The following is a 17,411-nucleotide window of genomic DNA, read 5'->3' as shown; positions in this document are numbered from 1 at the left end:
ACCTTTTTTTTTTTTTTTTTTTTTTTTTTTTTTTTTTTTTTTTTTTTTAAGGGCTTCCATAGCCTTGGAAACTCATGACTGGAGCATAGGGAGATTACTGATGCCATAGACAGGAGTGTCAATTGGTAAAGTCAACAACAGGAGTCACTGTGCACTTACTCCTCATGTAGGATCTCTGTCCTTAATGTGCTGTGCATTGAGATTTAATGCTATAATGAGTACTCAAACAATATATTTCACTTTGTGTTTCTATGGGGGTGCAAACTGTTTAAATCTTTACTTAATGCATACTAAACTGATCCTCTGTAAAAAAAAAAAAAAAAAAAAAAAAAGAAAAAAAGAAATTATCAACTCCCAACTTGACTCTCACTGGGATTAAACATGACAATAGGTCTGATCTGATTTCATCATCATTTAAAAAAATCATCTATTATTTTTCACTTTATGTTTCTGTGTGGGAGCAAACTGTTGAAATCCTTACTTAATGTATACTAAGCTGATCTTCTGTATATTAAGATAATCGAAAATGAATCTTGATGTGAATGGAAGGGGAGAGGGAGTGGGAAAGGGGAGGGTTGTGGGTGGGAGGGACGGTATGGGGGGGAAGCCATTGTAATCCATAAACTGTGCTTTGGAAATTTATATTCATTAAATAAAAGTTAAAAAAAAAAGAAAATCAATTCTCCTCCAACATAGTCTATCAACTCAATTCTACGTCTATACAAGTCTCAACCACATCATTTTTGCAACTTGACGAGCATTCAAAAATTCACCTGCGAGAGTACACATGCAAGAAATTTTTTAAGAACAAAAAAGAATCATGAAAGGGAAATTGCAACACCAGATTCAAAACACACTACAAGGTTACAGTAACCAGCACCAGAGGGCTTGTGCCAGGGGAGCAGACACAGGTTAATAATACCCAATGGGGATCTGGAACCCAAAACAAGGATACTACACACTTATGATAAAATAAAATCACAGTGTAATGGAAAAAGGATTCAATAAAAACCATCAGGAGAGTGAAACATCCATTCATTCAAAAAAATAACATTAGATAAAATTAAATATCATTTCATACCAGGCAAAAAATTAAACTTCAACTGGATTAGAGATATAATAGTCTAATCCACAAAAACCTTACCCAAAATGTAATATTTTTATATTTTAGGTTGGGAAATGCCTCCATAAATAATAAGGCTGAGAATTCATTAAAAAATAAAACATGGTTATTTGGCTGTATAAACATAATACTGTCTTGGAGATTCACTCACAATATATAAAGCAAATGAAATGATCCTACACTTCAAACAATAAGACAGAGAACTTGCTAGAAAAATGAGCAAAGGAAATAAACAGGAATACCCAGAATAAAAAGATATTGCCAGTGAATGCTTGGAAAAATGCTCAGTCATGTGGCAGTCTGGGGAAATGCACACGAAAACAATGAGCTACCATGATCCGCCATAAGACAGCGCAAAAACTTGAGTGACGATTTGCAAAGTGCAAGCAACAGCACGGGTGCTGTGAGTTGGGTGTGAGGTGTCCTCCGGGAGCTCACGAGTTAGGAGCTTGGTTCCCAGTGTGGCGACATGAAAGGCAGTGGGACCTTAGAGGGTGGGGCCCAGGGAGAGTTTATCAGGCCACGAGGAGCACTGCCTGGGAGGCGGTTAACATGGTTCTCCTGGGCCCCTGGCGAGTTCTAAGACTGGCCTCTGCCCACCTCCCCGCCACCTCTGCCTCTGCCATTGGCTCTCTCTCCCCATCATGATGCAACACAACCAACAGGGCCCCCGCCAGAGCTACACAAACATGGGCTCCTAGCTCTGGTACCTCCAGAACCTGAGCTAAAGACATCTCTTTTCTTTACAGACTACCCAGCTTCAGGGTATTTTGTTACAGCGAAGGAAACCTAACGAACACCCCTATGGGAAAGGGAGTCACCTCCCCGGGCAGGTGTACACCTGTGCCCGGGTTTTTGTGAGACGACTTGGGATCTCAAATTTTAAATGTACAACCTTTCTTGGCCCAGCAATCTCCCTCCTATGGATTTTCTAAAGAAATATTCGCATGTGCTCAAAAATGCACAAAACTATTCTCAGTGGCATCTTTCATAATGAAGAAAAAGAGAGTCATATAAAAGGTCAACCCCGGGGCACAGCTCAACAATCTGTGCCGAATGCAGTGCAGCCATGACGACGAGGGGGGTGGGCTGTGCGGCGACCCTCTCAGTCCCGCCCCCAGCACCCCCTTCTCTCCGTCCCAAGGACGCTCACCATTATAGAGGCAACCACAGGGCCTTTGATCACCCACCACAGGGCTGTGCTGTCGTTCATATCCCAGCAGCTGAAAGAGCACAGGCAGAGACAAGCGATGAGGTCAGGGCTTGGCTGGGACACCTGCAGTCCGTTCCCCAGAGGCCCGGGAGGAGCAGGGGCCAGCTGCAAGGAGCGCTCCAGTGGGCTGCAGAATGACCGTCCCCTCCCAAGGACACAGACATCGTGCAGGGGTCTCTGAGACCACTGGGGTCTGAAATTTTCAAACACCTTCATTGGTCCAGCAGTCTCACTCCCGGAGATTTATTTAAAGAATTCTGCACGTGCTCAAAACAGCACAGACTATCCATCATGAGGTTCTCAAAATGCTGCTCGCCCAAGCCTTGACCCGTCCCTGTGCCCCGCGGCCAAGACAGCAGCTACACTCTGAGAGCCGGCATTGCCCAGGGCTCCGGGGAGGGGCGCTGTCTCCCTCTGCGACCTGGGCCTTGGAAACCCCACACTTGACATTCCTCCTCTCTTCCCAAAAGCGGCGAGCCCACGCTCAGCGCTGGCCCCGCAGCAGAGGAGATCTGAAGCCCTCTGAGCCGCTCACCGGGTTTCCAGCCGAGCCGCGCGGGGGCAGGCCCACGGCCAGGCTTCCCCAGGCCTGGCGCTGGATGGTTTGTTGAGGGTAGGTCTTGTGCAGTCAGAGCCACCATTGGGCGCCCACCTGGACTCAGGGCCTGGCTCCCAGGGGCACACTCACCCTGTGTCGTCGAAGTAGAGCCTCAGCGTGGCCCACACCGCCACACACACTGTTGGGGTGCCTGGGAGAGCAAGAGGCAGAGGCCCTGAGAACAAGAAAGCCAGCAGTCCCCATGCCTATCCCCACCCAGGCCTTTGCTGCCCCTCACACGGGGAGCTGCCGAAGACTCTCATTGTCCCTCACATCCAGGCTTCCTGGAGTCTGTGCCCCCTCGCCCTCTGATAGTGACTTCCCAGCACAGGAAGCTCCAGGAAATGCCAGAGACCAGCAGACTGCCACCCACCCAGGGCAGGGCAGCACAGGCATGACCAAGGCCATCGCCAGCCAGCTGCACGGGGCTGCAGCCCACAACCTACCCCAGCCGATCATGGTGTACCAGTAGAAGTATCTCCTCTCTGGGAAGAAGGTCTCCACCAGCAGCGTGAAGAGGTACAGGCCCTCGATGAACAGCCAGAAGTAGTTGGACACGACACAGTAGTGGAAGAAAACCATGACAGCCTTGCATTCTACCTGCAGGGAGAGCCGCCAGGGCCAGGGCGCTAAACCCCACTCTGCTGCCTCCAGGCCGAACCCCGAAAACCCAGTCCTGCCACTCCCAGGGGACTCCTGAGGGCCCTGCAGCTCCGGCCTGCTGGACACCAACCAAGCATCCCAAAGCTCTGCAAAGGCCCTAGCTGGAGATGCCGACAACCGCAGCATCCCCGATGCCCAGTCGCCGCTGTCCAGGAGGCAAAGCCGCACATGCAGAAGGACAGTGGGCCGCTATGGAGCCCTCTCACTCCCTCCATCTTCCCCAGGTCCACAGCAGAGGTGGGCAGGGAGAGCAGCCAGAGGCACCTGCAGGGGGCTCCCTGGCAGGGCAAGGATTTGAAGCCTCCCAGTTGCTGCGCACACATCGGGGTCCAGAGGTCTCTTCTCACAGAGACCCCCAAAGCATGCCCTCCGAGTCAGGCCCCAGGAAGCCCCCTGGAAGCCCCGCCTCTCTGAACTGCACCTGCCTCAAGGGTATGAGGTGTCTTAAAGGAGGAGGCATGGAAGACGCTTGGTCGGGCAGCGCCTGGCCTCACACAGCCTGGCTACACGCCTGGCAAGCCTTCCTGAGTCTCGGTTTCCTCCTCAGTCAACTGGCACTTGGCAGTTCCCACCAGACATTCCTCAACTGCTCTGCCAAGTACAACGCCCGGCCAGGGGGCAGGAACCGTCTGGTTGGCGGGGACCTGGACGTGGCTCCCTGGTAACTTCAGGGAGACTTCCAGATTCCCATGTTAACAGGGGACAGCGCCTTCACCAGCCAGCAGGTGCATGCTGGACAAGCGGGATGGCAAGGGGGAGGGCACAGGGCCTCCCCGGCAGGTGCCCCAGCCCCCGGCTCACTCACGGTGGAGACGAAGCAGTGGTTGCTATCCTGCTCGGCGTACAGGATCCAGTCTTTGATGAAGACGGAGATGGCCCTCAGCATGAAGGACACGAACAGGTTCATGTGGATGAAGTTCCGCGTGCAGTGCAGCTTCCTGCAGGCGTGCGCCCGGGCGGGAGGAGGCCTTGAGCCCAGCGCCGGCAGCACCCAGGCACTGCACATCCTCTTCTCCAGGCTCTGCTCTGGGCCCTGCTCAGGGCTTTGTATCCGTGGGGCCCCCACCCAGGCATCTCCACCTGCCCACTTCTGGAGATCCTCCCGACTGCCAGGACCCTGTAACGCGGAGCCGCTACTGGGCGTGGTCAGACTGCTCCCTCCTGCGGCCCTCCCTGGCTGGGCCAGGAAGACAGGAGCCCGTGGGGCAGGTCTGTTGCCCAGGTTCTGCCCGCTGCGTGGCCTGAACAAGTCAGCCGCCCTCTCTGGGGTGAGGGTCCCCTTTGCTACTCTCAGGGTAGGGGAAATGCCTGGAAGGTTCTTCCAGGGCTGACATCCAGGGGAAGGTGGGGCGGGAGGGCATGGGCTCTCAGCTGGTGGGGGGGGGGGGGGCACCCTTGCTTGCTCCAGTGCTGCTGGGAGGTCTCACCGGAAGCGACACAGGATGACCATGGCGGTGGTGAGGGTGACGAGGGAGGTGCTGTAGCCGACCGTGTAGAGGGCCTTCACCGACAGGTAGTAATAGTCCTGCAGCAGGGCACAGGAGGGGCGGGACTCAGCCCTCCTCCCACCTGCAGCCAGGCTTCCCTCCGGGCCCGGCTCCTCCTCCCTCTCTGCCCCTGCTGAGCTCACCCCCAGCACCCTGCACTGCCCCTGCAACCGCTCAGTGAAGGCCTGTGGAAGGCAAGAGCCTGGCCAGTGATAGCCAACAGCTGCTCCAGCCCCTGGCCTGGGACCTGGCAAAGCCAGCCTTCCTGGCAGAGTCGCCGGGGTGGCCGTGAGGGCACTTAGGCAGCAGCCACAGTGCAGTGGGTAAAGGTCTTGACCCCCACACATCTGCCTTGGTACGCTCACAAGTACAGCACAGAGCCCTGGGTCTCCCCAGCCCTCCCCTGTCACCTGTGAGCACAGGATGCAGACACTCACCTGGTCCCCAGGCTCAGACTCATACTCATCGAACCCGCAGGCGTCGAAGTAGTGAGGGAAAGGCTCAGACCAGCCGTCCTCCGTGCAGTTCCGGCTCACCACCCCCATGTCTGCAGGGAACAGAGAACTCCGTGAGCATGGCGATGACCTGGAAGGGCCCTGGAATTCACCTGCACAAATGACTTCTTACAGAGGAATTCCTGGAGACCTACATGCCCGGCTGGGAAGCACGGGGACTGGAGGTGCAAGAAATCAGTCACTGTGGGGCCAGCGTGGTCGCGTGGCAGGTAAATCTGCCACCCACGACACCAGCAGCCCATATGGGCTCCAGCTGCTCCACTCCTGATCCAGCTCTCTGCTCGGGGCCTGGCAAAGCAACAGAGGATGGCCCAAGTGCTTGGGCCCCTGCACCCACATGGGAGACCCAGAAGAAGCTCCTCTGCAGACTCCTGGCTTCGGCCTGGCCCAGCGCTGGCCACTGAGGCCAGCAGATGGAAGATCTCTCTCCCTCTCTCTTTGTAACTCTGACTTTTGAATAAATAAATAAATCTTTATTAAAAAAAAATCAGTGACTGCTGATGCCGCCCAACTCAGCCGTTATGGAGGATGCTGGGGGGAGGGGCAAGGGACAAACGGCACTCTTACCCAAGCATGAGGGGGCTGCACCTGCCAAGGTGAACATGGCTGCATGCCCTGCCCCCCACTCTGGGAAAGACCTGCGCCCTGGCCAATGCTTCTCAGTGCCAAGGTGCAGAAGCATCAGCTGGGAGCTCGATCACAAATGCAGATTCTAGACCTGGCCCCAGGGGTCTCCTCCAGCCCTGCTAGGTGGGCACCAGAATTTCATGAGGGGACAGTGAGGGGCAGGCCCTAGGCAGCCTTGAGACCGCGGCTATGGGCAGTGCTTCCCTCGGAACAGCCACGACCTCACGCACCAGCCAGAGTTTAGTCAGCAAGGGCCTCACCTCTGCTGACCCAGTGCCGGAGCCTAAGATCACATGTAGGCTTAAAAAAAAAAACACAGGGAACAAGGGTTGTCTTTAATAGGTTAAGGTCAGGTCAATTTCCTGTCACTAATTTCCTTCAGCTTCTTTTGATCCAAGTTTAAGGGCATTTTGTGGGACATCAAGGAGGCGGGCCCAGTCGTGGCCACTCCAGGCATCACTTGCTGGCTACAGGGTAGAGTCCAAGCCGGTTCCCGCCCTGCTTGGGGCTGTTCCAGGCTTTAGTGATTGCTCACTTCCTTCTCCCTTCACCCACTGGTCTGTAAGGGGGTGGGGATGCTAATGTCTGGGAAGGTGGGAGAACAAGCAGCCCCCTTTCCTTCAGGCAGCCCCTGAGTGTGGCCCCGGATGGGCTCCCTGGGAGTTCACCTGCTGTATTGGGACCCAAGAGGATGGGTCTTGCCTCCACCAGATTCCGTGACCTGGGAACGGTGTAAAACAAGGGGCATCTGCAGAGGAGGGGCTCCAGCACCCACACTGCTGGACAAGCCCTCCCCTCTGGGCCCCAGCCATCTCTGGGCAGCTCGCAAAGGAAGCTGGGTGAGCACTGGGTCGCAGGAGATGCCCGGCAGGAGGCTGAGGCCAGGAGAGGAGGCCCCTCTGCTTCTCCAGCCTGCATCCTTGCTGGTGGAGTGGGGAGACCAAAGGCCAGTTCTCTTTAGCCACAGGAGTCAGAAACACGCCAGGAAGACGTAGGGAAGCAGCAGGGACAAGGGGTCCCCTGCTGGAGAGGAGATTCCCAGCCGAGTGCGAGAACAGCGTCCATTCCTCCTGAGATCCCGAATCCCACGGCACAGGAAGGAGGGAGTTTGGCAGGCCCGGGCAGAGCATCGGAGCTCACTTCTGTCCCACGGTTCCCTGCCAAATGGCCCAGTCTTCCAGCCAGTCCGTCTCGAGCTGCCACTGGCAACGTCCCTCCAAGTGCCTCCCAACATTTCCTGCAGAAACCCCGGCCAAGTCCCCCCGCCACCCACCCAGGGTGCAGGAAGAGGACAGGCAGGCTGCTCTGGAAAATGATTTTGTAAAAAAACGTGACCGAGAGGGAAAAGCCATTTCCTTTCTTTTATTTTTCTTCTTTTTTCTCGCTCTTTTTTGACAACACAGTGTAGGCTCAGAACACTATAGGCCTTTTTGTTCCAGAGCTATTTGGTGACTATTATTCAGACAGAACTCTCTAGAAGAGCAGGCTGTAGGCTGTCAAAAACCTGCAGCGACTGCGCCCACTTGGTGAGGCTGTTTTGCCCCCAGCAGCTTCAAAGGAGCATGGAATTTTAGGGTGATCATCCCCAAAGTGGGTGCCGGCTGGGAGACCGGGCAGCTAGGCTCCTTCTCAGGCCCCAGCCCAGCCCACTAAATCAGAGCCTCTGGGGACGAGGCCCAGGAATCTGCATTCTAACAAGCCCACAAGGCAACGGCAAAACACAAGCACAGTGTGAGAACCTCTGCCCTACGCGTCGGGGTTCAAAACCATCAGGGAGCGACTGATCCAGTTCTTTTCCCTAGGGTCCCAAAGGGCTCCCCTGAATTCGCACGAAAGCATTTCAAGACGTTTCTGAAAAATGTAATTAAAGGATGTTTATTTTGGTACGAAAAAAGTTTTGAGATCCGTGCTTCTGTAGGGTCTTCAAAAAGTTCATGGGAAAATGCGTGTTACGACAAAACCACGCCTGGATGTCAATATTTTTGGCACCAAAATAAACTTATCTTTTCATCCCAACTTGCCATGACTGTTCTGAGCTGCACCCAAACACAGGATGTGCTGGGCACGGAAGTGCAGTCTTCCACGGAGACCACCTGGGACTTTACCAGAAAGAAAAGGGGACTGACCTAAGTAAGAAGGCAGAGTCACAGAGGGAGAGGGGCATGGCCGGGCCTGGGACCCCAAGCTCACAGTCAGCAGACGCCCACCCGCCCCGCCAGCCTGGCCCCTTACCCGCGAGATCCAAAGAGGTGCTCTCGGCAAAATCAAACTCTCCTGTAAAACACGAGGTGGGCGTGCGTCAGGGCACGGCTGCTCACGGCACATGCTCCAAGGCCAAGGCTGACCCAGGCATGCAGTGTTGCACACACACCAGCCCCAGCCTCCCCGACACCGGCCAGCACCATGCTCGCCGGGTCTGCACTTCTGCGGTGCTCAGCAGGCAAAGGGGCACCCTCACGGGGAAGGCAGGCCTCGGGGGGTAGAGAGGAATGGGAGAGAATGAGAAAGGAAGACAGGGCCTTTTCAGGAGGCGGGCCAAGAATGGCAACGGGGGTCCGGGCCTGGAGGTTGCTTCCTAGGGGCTCAACCCTCCGACCAGGCCTCTGGACCTGCTGCACCTTCAGCCTCGGACACTTCTCTGCCCTTCGCTTTGCTCTCATTGCCTCCCTCTTCTGAGGCCCAATCCTTGCCTTCAAGAAAGCCCATTCCCCCCCACCTCAACATCCTGTTTCTAAGGCCCAGCTGACGCTGCACCTCCTCCAGGAAGCCTCTCCTGACCTCTTAGCTATTCTGCCTACGAGGTGCATCATTCGGTCTCTCATGTCCTCTTGTTTGATGCCCCTTCCGGCTTCTCAGCCACTGGGGACAGCACTCTGGATGTCACTCAAGCGCTCAGGCGTCTGTGTGCACACATGTGTGGCTTGGCTTCTAAGCCCTGTGCTCCTGAACACGCGTGTGAGCGCCCTGAGCTGAAATCGTCCACCTTCCCATGCCCCCCACTGCAGAGTGACCAAGTCAGGGAGTGGCAGGGGAAACCGACCCCAGTGAGCGCTCATTCCACCTCCACTGGACCCCAGCAGCCGGAACCTGGACCCTCCCTGGGCAGGGCCCCTGCTGGATGGACAGACAGACATTTGGACAGTGGTCTGTCCTCAACAAGGTGCCTCTTACCGATGGTATCTGTCTCCCAGGCTGAAAGAGAAAGAGAAAGAGCAGAGGTGAGCAGGTGGGCTGGCGTCAGGGTCGCCGTCACCCATGCCCCCAACACTGGAGAGAAGCCTGCTGGGGACTACCAGCTGGGGGTGGGACCGGCCCCGGACACCTCCATGTCACCTCCACCTCCAAAAACGCACAGAGGCAACTGAGAGGAGGAGGGAGGGGTTGGAGCCGCTGCACCCCGCATCTCCTGCTCCATTCTGCCCGGCTAAGTGGGCTGGGATCTTCCATCCTCTGCCTTCTCAGCGTTGAAAGCAAGTCTCACCCCGAGGTAGAGAGAGCAGCCAGCGAGCGGAGGTGCCAATGGCCCTGCTCTAATGAGCCATTAGGAAGCAGGTGTAAAAGACAGGCTCCCCGGGCCCCTGCCAGAGGGAGGAGGCTGTTGGCAAGAGCGCATCTTAAGGAGGCTTTTTGCACTTTGGATTCGTTCTGCCTTTTGTGGCCGTGGCTGATGAGAAGCCATCTTAGCGTGGAAACTGACCCACAGTAGACACTAAGGAGAAAACGAGTGATGAAGGCAACCCAGGATGGGGGAAGCCAGCATGCTGGTCTCTGCAGGCATGAACTGGGAATCAGCCTAACTCACTGCTGCCGCCTCTCACTCCCGGCCGCCAGTCTCCCCTTTCAAATTCACGCAGGGCTCTGGTGTCAGCCCTGGGAGGAAGTCTGGAGGTGGGAGGTACAGCTGGTGTCCCGAAGGGATGTGGGGCATGGCAGATGAACTCTGCCTTCTCTGGTCTTGGGATGGAGCACAGATGGGTGCTGGGGCCCCCAAGGTGCACTACTGTCTCTCTCTGCTGCCTCCTGCAAGCCCCTCTCCACCCCCAGGGCAGAGGTAAGGGGGCTTCGGGCAGCTTGGACAGGACACGGGACTCCACCGCTGGAAGCACATGTGCCTGAGCCTTAGGCCAGGGGAGAGGAAACAGAGACCAGGCCACAAGGGCCTTGTGCACAGACACACAGCACCCAGGCCCTGGTACCCTTAGGAGGCCCCGCCCTCCAGCCTCTGCACCAAGGTGCACCCAGGGCCCAAGATGACCGCAAGTGCTTCCCAGTACACCCCTGCCTGAGGCCATCCCCACCAGCCATCCCTGCCCAGCCCAAGCTCCGTGCCCTCAGCGAGCTGCTCTGCCTCTCTCGACACCCATGCGGGCTGGACCGGCCAGACCCCAGCCAGATGTCAGCCGGCCAGACCCCAGCCAGACGTCAGCCGGCCAGACCCCAGCCAGACGTCAGCCGGCCAGGAAGAGCCCACCTAACTCACACGCAAAGAAGCCATCCGCAGCCCAGCTTCCCCCAGACCCCTTAGCCCTGGTGATCTCTGGGCAGGACACTGCCTTCTCCACTCTGCCCCACATCCCCCCGGCCACCTCATAACTCCCCAGTCACTCAGGGGTCACAGGATCTCTCCACAGCTCTTCAGAGACACCGAGGAGGCTGCACACAGACACGCAGGAGGCTGCACACCTGTCCCTGGCCAGCATCTGCAAGCCCCTGCGCCCAGGTCCTCTCCCTGGGCAGCCCCTGACTCCTGAGCCCTCACAGCTGCCTCTGGGTGGCAGGGACCCCGGCGTGCAACCTGACGCAGGCAGTCGCGAGTGTACACGGCCCACCGGGAGGGCCAGGCCTGGGTGAGTGGGTGTGTGAGTGTGGACGTGGGTGAGCCTCCTTCACTCATCCTGCTAGCGGGTGCCTCACTGCGTGTCCTGTGCACACGTCCCTCCAGTGACAGTGGTGACAATGCCCGCTAACACTCACTGCCGGGTACTGGAAGTGTGACAGGTGCTGCATGATGTGACAGCCACACGCAGGGCTGCACTTCACCCAGAGACCCTGGGGGGTGTCCAGAGCAGGGGCCCAGCGGAGGGGCGCACTGCCTGGCTCAGGTGCCCGGCCTCGCCCTCACCTTTCACCATGTGCTCTCACGTGCAGGAGCGCCCCCAGCATGTGAGCTCCAGAACTGGGAATGTCTGCCCAGACACCAGCCCCACCTTGCTGCTTCCTCCCTGGGGGGCCTGGGGCCCAGCACAGGGAGAGGCTGGACAGAGGTGGGTGCAGCAACTCTGGACTGAACCCACCTTGGTCAGGGTTGAAGATTCGGAAGAGTTCGGGGCAGCTGACCAGGACCATCTCACCCACGTGCGCAGGCTTCCAACATGTGATGTTGTCCCACATCCCAGGGCAGCCTGTGGGCAGAGAACCACGGTGAGCACACATGTACACCACACACATCTATCACATGCATACACACACACCACAGGAGTACACACCACAGCGCTCATCATATACGTGTGTGCCCATTGTACACCCTGTAGATACCACACCACACACACCCGTGTATGCATATATACCACAGTGCACACACTTGCACCAATGTACCATACATGTACACACATGCACACCACACATGTGCATCACACCATACATACTGTGTACATATAAGCATGGTAGAACACATCACAATGCACATATACCACACAAACACACACCATATTCACACAGACCATATACACACAACAAATGCACAACATACATACATGTACATGTATGTAAACACATACCACATGGTGCACATGTAACACATACTACATGTGTATGCATATACATGTGCACTGCACAAACACTACAGACATACCATACGCATTACTATATACTCTCCACAAAACACACACATGTATACACACAGGTGCCCTTGTCCACTCCACCCACAGCAATTAGAAGTTCTCGGAGTGCTCAGCACCCTCAGTCCTGTGACACGGCACCTACAGCCCCTGCTCTGCAGCCTCAGCACCCCACTGCTCACTCTTCACCCAGCACATGGGCAGTGGTTGAAGCCACAGGCTGAGCATTAAGCCAGGGAAAGGGCAAGGGGTGAGAAGAGCATGGAGGAGGGGGCCCCAGGACCCCACATGGACAGGGTGGGCTGAGGAGGGGCATGCAGTGATGCAACCAGAGACAGAGGAGGGTGAAAGTGAGGAGGCGCCTGCAAGGGACAGCGGGTGGCTGCCAGCATCCCACCTCCCCGGGCTGCCGTGAGGAGTCACAAGCTCACGTGTGGGAAGCTCTCTGAACAGTGCCAGGCCCACCTCCTGCATGCTCACGGTGTTATCAGCGGTAATTTTATTATTTCACTAAGGTGCCCCTGGGAGTCATTCCCCTGAGAGAGGTCTACCCAGGTGTGCAGACGGCGCGGAGCCCTGCAGGTGCGCTCACAGCCTGTGGAAGCAGCCGTCAGGTCCCGGAAGTCACCGGGGCAGGTGCTAAGCAGTGGGGAGGGTCAGGGTAGACCTGATAAAGCTCAAGGTCTCTCTACTGGGGCCCGTGACTTCTGGGCACGGTTTGGAACCAGAAGCAAGCACAACTTCTGGGTGCAGAAAACCCTGTTTCTCAGAATTCAGCCCTCACTGTTCGGATTCACCTCCAGTCACACTGGCCAGTGGCAACCTGCTTGTGCAATGACAGCTAGGGAGCTGGAAGCAAGGCTGAAAGCCCTGAGCACGATGCACAGGGAAGGGAGCCGGGTCCCAGGTCTCACAGCAGTAGGCTCCTGTCTATTCACACAGCAGGACAGCCAGCACACCCTTGCCTGTGACGTCACGTCCGTGAAAGACACTCAACAGCCCGTCTTTGGCCAGCACAGCCCATGTGCACCGTGGAATGGCTGTGGATCCTGGCTATGTCTGGCTCAAGCCCTGGGAGTCCCAGCTGACAGATGCTCCCTTAATGCAGAACATGAGGATCTGGCACAGCCAGCTGCGGCTGCCAGCTGACGTTGCTGGGGTCAAGGGGCCACGTTAGATAGAGCGGGCAGGGTCATGAGGTTGGAGGGACATGAAGGAAGTGGGGCCAAGCAGGGGTGGCAGGAGGTGGGGGCGCTCCTGGCTGGAGGTCAGAGGCGCAGCCTCTCATCAACAGTTTTCTGAGCACCCTCTGCACACCACAGACCACCCTGGCACTGAGGCCACAGGTGCGGGGAAAACAATACCGTGACATTGACATTTGAGGGCAGAGTGAGGGGAAGGGCAGGGACTGCACCAGGAGCCCCCAGTCTTGTTCTCCAGTCTCCACCCTGACTCATGCTTCCTGGGGTGCAGAGCGGAGGCGGCCTGCCTCTGGCTACTCCTGACTTTGACTGACCAGAGCTCAAACCTGGACCAGAGATTCCCCTGGGAACTGCTGACCCCTCAGTGATGGCTGAGAGTGGCAAGGGGTGCTTTCCAGGGGGCGTCCTCCAAGGACCCCCCAACCCCGATCTCATGGGCTGAGAACGCTCAAACTGTGCCTCGTCAGTCATGTCCCCTCGTCATGTCCCTTGCCATGGTCCCTCCTCAGTTCTGATGGCAGCACCCGGGCCAGGGGAGGTGGGGAGAGTGCCTGGAGCTCATAGCTCTCTACCTGCTCCTCTGGCTACATCCCTGGGGTCACAGGAAGCCCTCGGCTGCCCACTGGCCTGGTGCACATTTCTCCTGCCATCACCTCCTCTCAACCCAACCCTGGTGAGAGGAAATCTCGTCTCCCACCCCTTCTGGCCTCAGGGACCTTGGAGCGGAATCCTCCCAGGAGGCCTTCCCCCTGTGCTTAGGAGGGTGGGAGCTGAGCTCCTGAGAGCGCCTTGAGGTTTCTAATTAAGGACAGGGATGTGGCTTCCTTCCTCTCGCACAGAATGTGCCCAGCTTCCACAGCCCCACGGACTCCGCACCCCGCTCTCCCCTGGGAGTGGAAGATGTCAAGATGCCCGTCTCCTTCTCCCCTCCTCTGTTCACCCCTTTCTTCTTCCCACTGTCTCCCTTCCTCTTATTCACTCGTGTATTTGAGAAGCAGTGAGTGCCGGTGATGAGTCAGGCTGCTGAGCAATGCAGCGGGGGGAGAGAGACCTACTCGCTGCCCTGCAGAGCCCGCAGGCTGGGTCACGTTCATGATCTTGGGCTTTATGCTACAGGCTAGGAGAATGCACTGGGCAGGGAGCTCATTTCCCATCGCTGCTGTAAATCGACTGCACACTTGCTGCTTTCAAATGGCACAACCATACGGTTCTGCGGTCACAAGTCCCAAAAGGGTCTCACAGGCTGAAGCAAAGGAGCCAGCAGCCCTGCGGTCCTCCTGGGCCATCTTGGGGAGGATCCGCCTTCCTGCCAGTTCCAGGCTGCTCCCATTCCTTGGCTAGTGGCCCCTTCCTCTCTTCAAAGACAGCAACTTATCCTCACTCCCTCTCTTTCTCTAGTTCTCCTGCCTCCTTCTTTCCTTCACAAAGACCCTCGTGATCATCCTGGGCCCACCCAAATACCCCAGGCCAGTTTCCCATCTGGAGAGCCTCACATAAGTTGCATCTGCAAAGTTCCTTTAGCCATGTAAGGGGACGCTTTCCCAGGTCTCAGGGGTTAGGAAGGGGCATCAGGGGCGTAAGGGGGCTACAGAGAATTACTCCACCTGATGAGAGGAGTTGAAAGACAAGGAGTCACATGACCTGGTTTGCTGGCTTAAGGACAACGGGATATTTCAGGAACTGAAGCAGTTAGGACGCCGCTCGGGTTGCCCGCGTCCCGTATCACAGGGCCCAGGTTTGAGTTCTGGCTCTGCTCCCATTTCCAGCTTCCTGCTAACGTGCACCAGGCAGCAGGCCAGGGCACCCATGGAGGAGACCCGGATCAAGTTCCTGGCACCTGCCTTCAGCCTGGCCCAGCCCCAGCCATGGAGAGCATCTGGGAAGTGAATCAGTAGATGAGAGAACTCAGACTTTCAGAGAAATAAAAGACATCAAAAAAAAAAAAAAAAAAAAAAAACCAGAAAGAAAAGATAGCAAAGCAAATGTGGGAAGTCAGGTGAAGACAGGGCAGGGGAAAAGCGAAAGCTTGATTTTGAGCCAGAGCAGAAGTGGAAAGGAGGGCTGTGTAGAACAGAGCATGGGGGCAGACCAACAGGGCTAACTTAGGTGACAACTGGCGGGACATGGCAGGTGAGTGTGCCGGTGACCGCAGCACTGCGGTGTAGCAGGCTAAGCCTCTGCCTGCAATGCTGGCATCCCATATGGGTGCCTGTTCTTGTCCCGGCTGCCCCTCTTCCAATCTAGATCTCTGCTTATGGCCTGGGAAAGCAGTGGAAGATGGCCCAAGTGCTTGGGCTCCTGCACCTGCATGGGAGACCTGGAAGAAGCTCCTAGCTCCAGGTTTCGGATTGGCTCAGCTCCGGCCATTGTGGCGATTTGGGGGGGAGTGAACCAGCGGATAGAAAACTTTTCTCTCTGTCTCTCCCTCCCTCTGTCTGTAACTCTACCTCTCAAATAAATAAATAAAATCTTAAAAAACAAAACAAACAAACAAAACCCCAGAGACGGCAGTACTCACCCATATCACATGCGTGACTGAGTTTCTTATCTGTGGGAAGTGGGTGGAGTCCTGAACTGATCACCAAACACCCCTCCCAGGCTTCCAAGCCTCGCTCTCTCTTTCCTTTCTGTAACACCTTTGGGGGGCCACATGCTGAAGATGGCAGTGTTCCAAGATCAAAGGGACCTGGATCCCTGAATGACTGCAGAGTCCAGCAACCCCTACTAACCACACTAGCCTATGACATGCACAGGCAAGAAATCTTAGTGTGCTGACTCTGAGGTTTTAAGGTTGATTTGTTCCTGCACCATAGTCTAGGCTATCCTGACTAGAGACAAGCACTGAGGGAATCACCCAAGTTCCTGGCTTGAGTGGATGGATGGATGGATGGATGGATGGATGATGGCTGGGCGGCTGGATAATAAATTGGTGGATGAAGGATGATGGATGGTGGAGGGATGGACAGATACATGGATGGGTGATGAATGAGTGGGTGATTGATGGATGATGGATGATGGATGACAGATGATGGACAGTGGGAAGGGCTGGGTGAGAAGTACATGGACAGGCCACTAGGCAGGTTAGAAATGGAGAGCTCAGCCCGGGATGAGACAATGCTAAGCAGATCCACATGGAGACAGCCGTCGAACAGGCAGTTTGATAAGTCTGGAGTGCAGGAGAGAAGTCAGCACTGGTTGGGGAAGAAGGCTGGGAGCGGTCAGCCCAGGGGTGCTGTGTGGGCCTCGGGTCTGGATGGTCTGTCTAGTGAACAAGCATGAATCAGAGGAGAGTGGAGGTCCGGCCCCAGCAGAAGAAGGAATGCTGACATTTAGAGGAAGAGTTGGCAAAGAAGACGAGGAGGGAAACCAGGACAGGCTGGTGACACAGCGGCCAGGAAGGCACGCTCCCGGAAGGAGCCAACGCCAAGCCTAGCAGGCCCCATTCCCCAGAGACCTCCACATTCTGGACAGCTCCCCAAACCTCTCAATCTGTCTCTCCCGTAATCCCCTGGCCCTGCTGGCTCAGTCTGCACAGCTCACCACGGTGGCACTCAGGCAGTGGAATTCAGTGCTGCTGGCCGGCAGGAGGGGGCAGGCAGTGCTGCGCATGCTCTCTGATCTGTGCCCACCTCGGGTCTTCTACAAAAAGTAGCCAACAGGCAGCTGGGCACTGTGGCAGAGGGAGGAACAGAGTCCACTCAGGCAGGTCGCACTGAGAGAGAATGCCAGAGCTATTAGCCTGCGACTGGAACGCAATCAGGTGCTAATCTCGTGTTGTCATGGCAATGAGCCTGTCCATTTCCACATTGTTCAAAACCCATGAGAGCAGGACGCTGAAGCGACTGAGACAAAGCCCGGGTCCTTCCTCTGAGAAGCCACTGGGGACGCTGGGGGTCTTGTTGGCACCAGGCCCCAGTTTAAGCACACAGCACAAGGGTAAGAAATGACTCCATGTGCTGAAATGGACTTTGCAGCCAGTATTTCTGTTCTGTTCGGTGAGGACTGGCTGTGAGCAGAGTGCTGGGGGATGGGAGGAGGACTAGTCGAAGGCAGAGGTCCTCAAAGCGGGGGCCCCGGATGGGCAGCACCACCTGGAGCCTGTCAGAAAGGCAGACGCAAAGGGCTGGTGCTCTGCACGGCAGGTGC

At 56.3% G+C, this 17,411-nt stretch overlaps 1 protein-coding gene across 4 annotated transcripts in view; it reads right to left on the bottom strand.

The window, feature by feature from the left end:
• The window catches only part of ADCYAP1R1 (ADCYAP receptor type I), a 49,813-nt gene that overhangs the window by 18,504 nt on the left and 13,898 nt on the right, over positions 1-17,411 (bottom strand). For all 4 annotated transcript variants that reach the window (XM_002713739.6, XM_008261610.5, XM_002713740.6 and 1 more), the window contains exons 4-12: positions 11,521-11,628; positions 9,398-9,418; positions 8,459-8,500; positions 5,522-5,631; positions 5,025-5,122; positions 4,403-4,535; positions 3,381-3,534; positions 3,025-3,085; positions 2,277-2,346 (exon numbers count right to left, since the gene is read on the bottom strand). In XM_002713739.6, coding sequence (XP_002713785.1) covers positions 2,277-2,346; positions 3,025-3,085; positions 3,381-3,534; positions 4,403-4,535; positions 5,025-5,122; positions 5,522-5,631; positions 8,459-8,500; positions 9,398-9,418; positions 11,521-11,628 — 797 coding nt within the window. The remainder of the gene's footprint in view (positions 1-2,276; positions 2,347-3,024; positions 3,086-3,380; positions 3,535-4,402; positions 4,536-5,024; positions 5,123-5,521; positions 5,632-8,458; positions 8,501-9,397; positions 9,419-11,520; positions 11,629-17,411) is intronic.

This window comes from Oryctolagus cuniculus, chromosome 16, assembly GCF_051225735.1.
Source record: "Oryctolagus cuniculus isolate XC-2025 breed Fujian yellow rabbit chromosome 16, ASM5122573v1, whole genome shotgun sequence".
Lineage (NCBI taxonomy): Eukaryota > Metazoa > Chordata > Mammalia > Lagomorpha > Leporidae > Oryctolagus > Oryctolagus cuniculus.
The sequence above is the reverse complement of the archived record's forward strand: the minus strand, read 5'-3'. Positions and strand labels throughout refer to the sequence as shown.